The sequence below is a fragment of the Sardina pilchardus genome, chromosome 6 (genome assembly GCF_963854185.1).
Source record: "Sardina pilchardus chromosome 6, fSarPil1.1, whole genome shotgun sequence".
NCBI classification, from domain to species: Eukaryota; Metazoa; Chordata; class Actinopteri; order Clupeiformes; family Clupeidae; genus Sardina; species Sardina pilchardus.
The window spans coordinates 23,409,713-23,422,212 of record NC_084999.1 but is presented as its reverse complement, the minus strand read 5'-3'; the positions used below and the strand labels follow the sequence as shown (position 1 = coordinate 23,422,212).

Here is a 12,500-nt window from a genome sequence, read left to right as displayed (position 1 = left end):
AACGCTCGTGAGTGTACACAGCTAAGCCAGAAGCATTACTGTGTGTGGGAAAGGGAGGTATGTGTGTGTGTGTGAGAGAGTAGGTGTGTATGTGTGCGTGTGTGTGTGTGTGTGTATGTGTGTCCACCATGGCCCAGTCTATACAGACTCACAGTGGAGAGCATCATTAAAGGCCATTAGGTGCAAACAGAACTGTGGCTATCTAACACACACACACACACACACACACACAACACGCCGCAAACAAGCGGAACAGTGGCAACACGGAGACAAACACAGATGCAGCAGAACCGCGTTCCCCGGCGTGAACTCGGCCACTCTGATCTGAGTGGGAAGGAACATCTCTGTGTCCTTTTTTCCTTTTGTCTCTCTCTCACTCTCTCTCTCTCTCTCTCTCTTTCTTTCTTCTTTGTGCACTGAAAGGCTGTCTGTCTCTGGTCTCAATGTGTTTGGCAGAGGAGTTAAATTAGGCGTCATTAACCCACCACCTAAACCCTCCCCCCCACATCTTTTGTCCTACCCCCCCCCCCTCACTGACTCTCTCCCCTCTCGCTAGCTTGCCTGTGCCGCTAACGCCTGAGTGAGAGTTGTCTGAAGATGATGTCAACGCCAACCTGGTGTTCTGCGCCTATTAATCACTTCCTCCTTCTCACAGGTAAAGACCCAGCCATCTGCAGCGACCCTACCACACACGCAAACACATCTGTTTACAGACACTGGGTCTGTGTGTGTGTGTGTGTGTGTGTGTGTGTGTGTGGTATATGTAATGAGTGTTATGTGGATAATAGGGTCTGTGGGTATACTGAAGGATGTATGTAAATGATAAGCAGCTACAGGACTAAAGTTGGCTGTGCTTTCCTAAACTTCTCTCTCTCTCTCTCTTTCTCTCTTTCTCTCTCCGTGTGGGTGTGTGTGTGTGGGGGTGTATGTGTGTGTATGTGAAATTCACTATTCACTGCAGTACTCTCTCTCTCTCTCACTCTCCCTGAGGAATGTCCCAAGCTGTCAGGCAGGTCATTAGAGTCAAAGATCAGGGTCAAAACTCTCACACAAACACACACACACCCCCGACTCAGCATGAAACACACACACACACACACACACACACACACACACTGCCAGTCAGCACTCTGCACATCAACACAGATGTACGCTAACTCCAACTGCTCAACTGTTGCCATGCAGTCAGCAGTCAGCACAAGTAGGCTACACACACACAGACACGCACACGCACACGCACACACACACACACACACACACACACACACACACACACACACACACACACACACACACACACACACACACACACACACACACACACACACAGGGCTGAGGGGAGAGTTAACAAAGTGCAAGCATGTCTTGACAAGTGCTGCAATCTATTCTGGAGAAGTACACCCCCATCCCAAATTGTCTACTCAAAACACCAACCACAGACTATAGCCTCTCTCTCTTCAAAACACACACACACACACACACACACACACACACACACACAACCATCACACTAATTAGTGGGTTGCAATTTCCCCCTTTTACCCGAATACTATGTAAACTGCTAACTCCTGCAACACTTGTCTCTTTCTCATCTTTTGTCAATCAGTCTATTCCTCCATCAGTGACAATGATATGAGTCACAAATGTAACTCTTCCTGAGATTAGCACAACACACACACGCACCCTAACACACACACACACACACACACACACACACACACACACACACACACTATTCACTGCCACCAGACCCTATCTAACACAGTGAATTACTACCATAGAGAGGCCAAAAGATGGACAGAGTGAGCGAGAGGCTGAAAGAAAGGGATGCATAGGGAGAATAAAAAGACGAAAGGGGGGTTAGGCTGGTGCCCAGATAATTGGTTTAAAAGAACCACTGGGGGAGGGCAATTTAGCATATGGTAAAATGTGGGCTGCAGTGTGTGTGTGTGTGTGCGTATGTGTGTTTGTGTGTCTGTGACAAAATGTGCTTTGCGTCCAAAATGTTTCACTTTTTATTTCATTCATGGAAGTTATTTTGTAATTACTCGCCTCCTGAACTTTAGCCCTTTTGTCGGTTGGAGGGTCAGCCATGATAACTTTGGCTAATCTCTTTTGCTCCCAGATTTCAACTCTGCCTGCTATCCATCTTTGTCGTCTCTAAACTCCCCTGCCCCCCCCCCCTTCCGCCAACGTCTGTCCATCTTTTATCTGTCTATAAATGCCCCCATCCCCCTCTTCTGTGCGTCTCCTCCTTCTGTCTTTCTCTGCGCAATCTTTATCTCCTCATTATAGACCATAGGCCTGTTCATTCGGGTCCTTTTGGGGAGGAAAGGCTTTCTTTCCCAGTGCCCTCTCTCACCCTCAGCCCATCCCCCTTTTATTGTGATGCCCCCCTCCCTCTCTCTCTCTCTCTCCCTCCTCCTCTTCTCTGCACAGCCATGCAAGTAGCCATGCCACACACTGCCTGCTGAGACAGTCATTTGTAGCTTTTCCTGCCCAACTGAGAGGGAAAACACACACACACACACACCCACACACACACACATATATGTTTTTCCACCTGTGTGGACTTGTATGTATGTGCTAACAGAGGAAAGGCCTTTCCAAGCTGTGGTATATTACAGTACAGGGAATTCTGCTGGTACTGCTCCATAGGGGGCAGTGGCGAGCTGTCGGCAAGCGATCAGCTCTCAGGGCAACAGTTGTGAATGCACCATGTTCACAATAACATAATCAGGCTCAGAACACTATTTCTCTTTCTCTTTCTTTTTCTCTCTCTCCCTCTTTCTCACTCAGACACACACACACACACACACACACACACACATAATAGATATAGCCATTACCAAAAACAATGACAGGGGAAAGGCTAGCTCATTACTGAAGATGTAATCACTGCGATGGTAATCTTAGACACACATGCACACACGCACGCACACGCAGGCACACACACACACACACAAGCACACGCAGGCACACACACACACACACACACACATACACACACACACACATACTGTATACACACACACACACACACACACACACACACACACACACTACGGCACAACGCCTTCATCTTCTATGGAAAAGTACATATGCAGAGCAAAAAAAAAGAAAAAAACATGTTTCACTGTGAGAACAAGGAATGATGACAAAGAGTGGGAGAGAGAGGAGGAAGTCTGGGACACTGATAAGAAGGAGAGGAAGAGCTCAGACAGGGAGTGTGTGTCTGTGTGTGTGTGTGTGCGTGTGTGTTTGGGAGGGGGTTCTCACTCAAAACAGCAGCAAAGACGCAAGCAGGTTTAGCTATAGGCGATGAAAGGGTGAATGTGAATGTGATGGAACAAATGATAAAAGAATATACTAACACAACCTCAGTAAGACCCCCCCCCCCCCCCCAACACACACACACACACACACGCTCATGCACGCCCATCTATTACTTCTAAGGATCACCCACAAGACTATAAGTAAGAATTTCCTCTAATCTTTCTTTGAGATCCTTATTGATAATTTCTTGTAAATTCTAATCTGATTTTTCTGTCCAGAAGGAGCGCAAAGACCAAGTCTGGTAATCTACACTTCCGCCTGGACCCCCGCAGTCACCCCTGTTCAGTCAGCCATTCTCTGGGATTACTAGAGATTATATTGCCACCTCCGGAGTCCAGATTAGACCCTGTCTATGTATAGATTTAACCCGGACGGTCTCCGTCTGTCCGGGTCTCAATGCACAGATTACCCATCAACCCCTGGGTGGTGGCAGGCTGGTGTGTGGGCAGATGTGCCCTCCAGCCCCCTGAATGTGTGTCTGTGTTACAGGAAACAACTGATCAACTGGCTACGTGAAGAACACATTACTAATGTGAATTACATAATACAGGAACTATACTGTTCCCACTATGTGTGGGAGTATTGAGTCAGTACAAACATCTGCACATCTATCTAATACGTGTTTGTGTTCTAAAAACCTACAACTGTCTGTGTGGCGGTGTGCTTTAAAAAAAAGACAACAACAACCAAAAATCTAAATCTAAGTGAAGTGTCTTTCTGGCCTGCAGGACATAGTGAAGCCCTCTCTGTGTGTTCTCCTCAGTCAGACACAGAGACAGACAGGCTGCTGAGTTTCATTGACTGCAGAGGAGCAGATTTACAGCCGCAGCGCAGCGCAGCGCACCAGTGGCGGAGATAACGCAGTGAAGGGGGACTACTGGTACCGAGGGCAAAACGGGGAGAAAAATGCAGAAAATGAGAGAGAGGGGGGGGGGGGGGGATGATTGACAGGCAAGGGGAAGAGAAAGAACGCAAGAGAGAGAGTGGAAGTGAAGGAGAGAGAGATAACTCTCAACCATAACAGCTAAGAACTACCAGCTGCCGAGAAATGGAAAGAGAGGGAAAGAGAGAGAGAGAGATAGAGAGAGAGAGAGAGAGAGAGAGAGAGAGAGAGAGAGAGGGTGGGAGGACGGAGAGAAAAGGCACACAGAGGCACAGAGACAGAGGGAAGCAATAGTGCAGAAATGAACTGGCGAAAGGAGAAGGAGAAAGAGAAGGAAGTATAAGACCTAGGAATTGGAGAGGCAATGACAGAGACAGTGTGTGAGAGAGAGAGATACAGAAAGAGAGAGAAAGAGAGAGAGAGAGACAGAAAAAGAGAGAGAGAGGGAGGGGAGCAGTGGACAGCTGATGAGGTTGAGTATAGCAACATGTCGTCTGGCAAGGCATGCGGGTACTAATAATACCCAAATCACACATTCTCCATGTGCCATGACTTACGAGAGAGAGAGAGAGAGAGAGAGAGAGAGAGAGAGAGAGAGAGAGAGAGAGAGAGAGTGTGTGTGTGTTTGTGTGTGTGTGTGTGTGCGTGTGTTTGTGTTTGTGTGTTGGATAGGTGTGTGAGAGGGAGGGAGAAAGTCTAAGCATTGACTGACCAGTTTCTTATAATAACAACAAGACAAACTTTCTAAAATGCTTTAGAAAGCAGCCTACACACTAACAGACTCAGACCCAGACACACACACACAGCAGGCAAAGGCACGTAACAACTAGCCTGGCCGGGTCCTTATGTCAAACGGCCGACAGCTCTTGGAGACAGACAGAACACAACAGCAATTCACACACACACACACACACACACACACACACACACACACACACACACGTACACACCACAGCCACACCTTTCAACCTCACCACAAACACAGGAAACCTTTCAATGAACTGTGATATGGGCACACGCTAAGGCTTAAACCAGTATTAAAATACACACGCACACGGACAAGCATACACTCGCTTCTGTGTGTGTGTGGCGGGAACACCTGTGTGTGTGTCTCTCTCTCTCTGTGTGTGTGTGTGTGTGTGTGTGTGTAAGCATCTGGGGTGAGTGGAAGGATGAGTGCCAAGATATTACTCGCCATCTGCAAGCTTGAGCAGTTAACCTCACTCACTAATCATGTTACACCTCATCACTGCCCTGAGATCGGCTATTCAGGCCTGACTAATCCAATCTGGGATTGATTAACGGGTGACCTGATGGATGGTTGAATGGACGGTATTTTAAAAAGAGCAAAAAAGTAAGGAGCAAGCGAACCACTAGAATGAATGAACACAAGCCTGATGCAAGGACAGCAGATAATAAGTTCACAAACCGTCATTCGCTCTTTTTTCCCTATTCTGGGAAAGAGAGATTAAGGGAACAGAAGAATTGAGAGAAAGAGGGGGATTTAAATATGAAAGGGCGGTAAAAATAACCAGCCACACATCTTCAGATTACAGTTCAGCTCCCTGCAGATGGGATTACTCTCTTATTACTCACAGTTACAGATGTGCTTGTGTGTGTGTGTGTGGATGTGTGTGTGAGACAATTTCATAGATCTTGCAGATGGGAGCAAAACTTCATTTACTGAGATCAGTCGAAGTCTTCTGGGAATTGTGACAGAGACAGGATCCAAGTGCGCGCGTACGTGCATGTGTGTGTGTTGGTGTGTGTGTGTGTGTGTGTGTGTGTGTGTGTGTGTGTGTGTGTTTGTGTGAGTGTAAGTATCAAACACTACTTCTTTTTCTCTCTTACACTTTACATAAGCACCATTTCTTGCCATGCTCTCTCGCTCTTCTTCTCAGTGTGTGTGTTATATGTCCACGTCTATTCGTGTGTCTGAGAGCTAGACTAAATTTAGCAGTCATGAGGGGGATTATTGTTAACATTATGATTTTTCTTGTTATGGTTATGCAAGCTGCCTTTCTGACCAAATGTGAACCATGTCAGGATTAAAATAAACACATCAAGTTCAGTGTCTGTGCCAGTCTGCTGCCCAGAACACACACACACTTAGTGCTTTTTACATTCTATATTCCTCTCTCTCACATATCTCCCTCATTATTCCCTTTAAATACTGACTCTAAAGGACATTACACTCCCCTCTCAAATGTTCCACTCCACGTCATACCTGGGCCCACTTTTCATATCTTGACTCAGTGTGTACTCAGCCTCTAATAGGGTCTACAGGTAATATGATATTGCTCAATACCGGACAGCCCTGCACTCTGATATTGCACAAGGTATGATTGGTGACTCACCATACACGATAACCAATGACTCACAAGTGCCCCCCGCTCCTCCGCGTTACTACCAGATAATTGTTCTACACAAGGTAATAAACAAGTAACGTCACCGGTGTAAGGTGCTAGGGAAGGCAGAGGGCACTGAACCTTGAGTTGGCTACGTGACTCGTAGAAACTACCGGGAAACAAAAGGAACGAAAACTTGTAAACAGCGCGTGCGTTTGACCTTGTCTGATCAGATAGACAACTCGACCGGAATGCACGACTCGCAAGGCAATTCTGTCTTCTGTCTTTCCAGTTTTGCCTTTAGAGGCACCTGTTTTTTTCTTGAGAGGTTCTTTCTTTAGTTTCCCCTAAAAGCTCGATAAATCCGAACTGATATCTCGTGCCTGTCATGTGTATCGATCTCAGCTAAGTGCTTCTTTTTCAAGATACACTCAAAACACACGCCTGAAATCTCTCCCTCGCTCTCTCTGGGTTTAAATTCAACAGGCTTCACATAGTATGGCTATGGTAACTTACACGAAATGCTGATGATTTGGTCCATATACATGAATAAGCGCTCATTTTCTCTGCCCCTCTACCCACACCGCATATTTGAAGACTAGTTGCCATGGCATACAAATTCAGTTGAGATTGGCAGCTGCCTAGTGCCTACGCAGGGATACCCATTCTCATAGTTCATCCACGCACAAAGCTACAGCACACTTTTTCCATCCAAGTTCCTCGGACAACATGGGACACACCATTCAGATATTCCATCAGGTTTTCTCACGCTTGTCTATTTATTACCAAGCGCAAGTGTACTCGACTGTAAGTATATTTAGTTTTCCCCGGCTGTCCACCCGACTAGTCAAGCGTTCTTGCTTGTCCTTCTTTGCATGGGTATCTGTTTACGTAGTCCGTGCGCAACGCAATTATTACAATCTCGTTAGAGGTTTTAACGAGTTAGACAAAAGACAGAGAGATAAGCGGACACGTCGATATTGTCAACTGTTGTGCGAAGACAACAATTAGCAGGCAGTATGCCCTAACTTGCAGAGAATGAGACACTCTGGCTCTTTAACTTGATTCTTGCGTCCTGCGACATAGTAGCCTACTTGCTCATTAAGAGTGACAGCAGTGAGACATGCATGTAACCTATCATATTCTATGATGTTTTGCACAAGTCAGAGAAGTGCTGCGTTGCAGATTACTGTTTTTGAGACAAGTATCTGATAACACTAAGATTGACTAGACAGCCCAGAATTGATAAGCCCGAGCAATTAGACACCGTCATTATCACAGACTAGAATGAAAATAACACACACACACACACACACACACACACGGACGCACACACGGACGCACGCACACAAACACGCACACAACCTAATAAATAGGACCATGCATTTGTTACTCACTTGGGATTTGTGCTATTCCAGAATACGCTGTGCCGTTCCGCAGATGCACACCAGGCGCAGAAAGTCAAGGAGAAACTCACGAACCAAAGAAAATCCATCGCTGATTTACGCAAATGAGCGCGATAAAAGTGCCTACAGATAGTTAACACTGTCGCGTTGGCAAACAATGTTCGACACTAAAACTATAGATTGCAAATGTAAGATCAGTAGTAAGATCAGTTGTTGGCTTTATTGCTCAAACAGACTTCACAGACACGTCCGTCCAAGAAAGAAGCACGCTAGTTGTGTAGAGGCTGGTTGCGCGAGCGCTCAGTTTTGAGGATTGCCCCTTGGTCGAAGACCACGCCCCGTTGTAGCCAGAGGCAGATTACGCGCCACAGGCAACAGTGAAGAGTCCGCCCATTACGCGAGGCCCCCAATTGCGAACGCACCCTAGAATACATTAATGTTATTTTGTTGATCGCAAAAGGACAATAGAAACGCTTTCAGACATGTGGGAACAGGCGCGTGTCTGCTTTAGTTAATCACGGACTACAAAATGACAGTTGTGGTATATGGATATTCCCCCCTGAATGTTAATATTTTCCACTGTGCATAAACTGAAATGTTTGGTGTTGAATTACAGGTTTGGGATCTTTACCATTACTTGTCAGACAAATAGGCCTATGATACATGCACTATCTAGCAGTTTGGTTAAATCACAACTCCAAACTATTATTAGTATTGTTTATACAAAACTGTTTATATTAAATGACGTCTTAATCTTATACGAATGTAATACAAATACATTAATGCAATAAGAATATGCCACATACTATGCAAGTGAGTTCCTGAGTCCACAACAGCACAACTCATTAGTGGGGGCATTAGTGTGGGCAACTCATTAATGAGGGCATTTATTTCCATCTCTGTATAATATTAACAGTTGCTATGCTTGAGGTGTTGATATCATCTTGTGTGCTGTTTCTATCCTGTTTTGTGGTTAATAATAACATAAACAGTCCATTGACGGAGTCTGAGTCAGTCTATTGCTGTTTTTGTCCCTCAACAATGTAGTGAGAACAGTCTGGCTTAAATATAATGCCTGGCAAAAAAAGGTGTGTGGTTATTTGTGGTTATCATAAGCAGACACACTGTGAAGTCAGTGACTCAGTACAGAAAACAAATCATAACATTTCCCACCACAAAATCCCCATTCAGGTCACTGTTTAAAGAGCAGCTCTCATTTCTACTGAATTTAGTTCTCCACAGTTACTCAAGTCAACATTTTATGATTCAATTTCGAGTCAATTTATTACTTTATTACTTTTTTTTATTACCTAACTTCAGAATAATATGTAAATACATGTCAGTGTAAAGTGTTAAATGTTTGTTGTGTTTGTTTTTATTTGGTCAGCAGCACTCATGAAAAACTGCTTGTAAACAGCCCTGGCCTGGCTCTGTGAATGGGTCAAACCACGGCGTAAACAACCCAAGCCGATTAACACCGTGCCTCTGCAGCACATTTGGGAAAGGTATCTTTATTTGGCTGTAGAACTCAAACTGAAAAATAAAACGTTTTTAACAGAAGAGAGACACAGTCTCATCACTCAAATCAGTCCTCTACCCTCATTTCAGTACCAAGCTCAAATATCCAATTTTTCCAGAAGTCCAGTAAACAGTGACTCAGTATTGCTTTCCTGCTGAATTCATGCGGCAACAAGCCCCTTGTAATATTTTTTTTAACCCTCCTGTTGTGTTCATTTCATGTTAATCAGTTTTGTGTTCCCGGTCAAAAATGACCGACCCCAGTATAGTTGATTGTAAATCCATAATTATACATATGTATTCACCTAATGTTGCTATATATCTTTTAATTAGCTCAAGTCCTTGTGAACATTACATGTTTTAAAGTTCTATTTGCTATTTCTGGCCTGTAGGCCTCATTGACCTGAGCTCATACAAGTCGTTTTTTAGTAAAAATAGCCTAATATATGCATTATTTTGGCTCTAATCAACATTAATATAAATATATTGTGCTATTTATCATGGAATACTTCATGTTCAAATTTAAAAAGAACCTTTGTTTTGAAACCATTTCAAATGTCTAACAGTGGCACAAAATCACATCTTTTGTGTTCCCGGTCAAAAATGACCGACCCTATTTTAGTTGATTGTAAATCCATAATAAGACATATATTTATCTTATGTTGTTATGGATCTTTTAACTAGCTTAAGTTCTTGTGAACATTACATGTTTTAAAGTTCTATTTGCTATTTATGGCCTGTAGGCCTCATTGACCTGAGCTCATACAAGTCGTTTTTTAGTAAAAATAGCATTATATATGCATTAGTTTGGCTCTAATAAACATTCAGATAAAAAATATTGGGTTATTATATCACAGAGTGCATTATGTCCAAGTTTTAAAATAATATTTGTTTTGAAACCATTTCAATTTTTTCACAGTTGCACAAAATCATGCCTTTTCTGTTCCCGGTCAAAACTGACCGGTATGATTTTATTTGTAAAGAATGACCATTAATAGTCAATAGCCTGCCTTTTCTGAGCCACAACTGACAACAATCTCTTGAGTAGTTCTTTAATAAGCTGGCACAGGTCTCCTGAGGCATTTTGACCCATTCTTTCATTGTGAATTGTTCCAGCTGCATAGTTTCCGAACATGGACATTCACTTTGAGCACCCGACACAGATTCTCAATTGGATTGAGGTTTGGGCTCTGTGTGGGCCACTCCAGGACCTGGGTTCTGGTATCCTTGAGCAACTGTTGGACCAATTTTGATGTATGCTTTGGATAATTATCTTGTTGGAAGACCCTGCAACGACCTACAGCTAGTCTAAGAGCCAATTTCTGCATATTATACTTCAAAATTTTCATTTTCTTTTGTCATGATGCCATGCACCTGAGCAAGGTTCCCTGTGCCTGAGGCTGCGAAACAGCCCCACAGCATGATGCTCCCACCACCATGTTGAACTGTGGGGTTCAACTTAGGGTTGAAAGCATCTCCCTTTCTTCGCCAAACATAAACAACATCCATGTGCCCAAAAAGTTCCAGATTAGTCTCATAAGACCAAAGCACAGACTTTCAGAACTCATTTTTTTATCTCTCAAATGCTCACGTGCAAATCTCAGTCTGATAGAGAGATAGATAGATAGATAGATAGATAGATAGATGCTTTATAGATCCCCAAGGGAAAATTCAAAGTTGTGATGTGCCATTTTTTTAGTAAAGGGGTTCCTCTGAGACGATGGCCCTGAAGCCCACCATGATGAAAGTCCCTCCCAACTTTGTTACTTGAAATATCAACTCCAAAAGAGGCCAGGTCAGCAACAATCATCTTGGCAGATGTCCGGCCTTCTTGCTGACATCTCTGACTATTTTCCTCTGCAGAGCTCTTGAAATTTTGTGCTTACAACCACGCCCAGGTTTGCTTTGTAGAATTTGTCTCCTTGTACTTGACAATGATGCAACGTACAGCAGTTCTAGACACTGTGAAATGCTTGCAAATGGCAGTATAACCTTCCCCCTTATGATCTTCCACTATCTTCTTTCTGAGCTCAAGACTGATTTCCTTTGTCTTCGACATGGTCAGTAAGATTAGTCCCTCGATAATGTGTACAAGTGCCTTGTGCCTTGAGTCCTTTTATGCTGATTGAATGCTCGGGTATTGTTATGAAGCCAATTAACTGTACAGGAGTGGTTTGAAAGCTGATTGGTTAATTAGGTGTGTTTTGATAACAAACAAATCACATGGGCAGTAATATTATTGACCATCCCATCATTGGGGCTAATATTTTTTACCACTATATTTGACATAAAGTAAAACTAAAAATGTATTTTATATTCCAAAATGTACACCAAAAGCCACTAAATATCACTTTTTGTGTGTGCCCAGCAACACATGCATGTGTGGGTGTAGGACAGAAGTCACTCAACTCAATTTTATACACTTTTTGTAGTCACATCCATTCATTTCTAATGACCGGTCATTTTTGACCGGGAACACCACAGGTGTACACAAGTTGAATAAAACACACAAAATTGCATCAAAGTTCTCAAAAATTATTTTGTGTGTTCAGATGCCCCATGTGAACAAAGTCATGAAATCTCATGACAATCAGATTAAGTTAACTATATTTTTCAGGGACAAAATGTGTAAAATCGGACAGATTTGACCGGAACACAACAGGAGGGTTTTTTTAAACTATTATTTACAAATACGGATATTCACTGGTCTCACCCACGCCTGCCGGTCTCTGAGGAAAACAACCTGTCATCCCTCTAATCAATTCAGCCATTTAGTCATAGGGCTTCGCCTCGGGGCCACACTGAGCGTGAACACGAGTCTGTGGCGTCATCACTGTCAGGCGTGTGTACCGTCACCTGGGCATTTCCAGTGCCCTCTTGCATTTGCAAGCATGCACACACACACACACACACACACACACACACACACACCACTCCAGGGAGCTCCTGCTGCCACCTTGAGCCCAGATCAGCTGCTCCTGATCAAAATTTAGGGTGCCCCATCTGAGA

The 12,500-nt window shown here is 43.8% G+C and overlaps 1 protein-coding gene across 1 annotated transcript in view; it reads right to left on the bottom strand.

The window, feature by feature from the left end:
- The window catches only part of efna1b (ephrin-A1b), a 12,457-nt gene extending 4,221 nt beyond the window's left edge, over positions 1-8,236 (bottom strand). Inside the window, exon 1 of the mRNA XM_062539135.1 lies at positions 7,965-8,236. Coding sequence (XP_062395119.1) covers positions 7,965-8,062 — 98 coding nt within the window. The 5' untranslated portion in view covers positions 8,063-8,236. The remainder of the gene's footprint in view (positions 1-7,964) is intronic.
- Between the last annotated feature and the right edge of the window lie 4,264 nt (positions 8,237-12,500).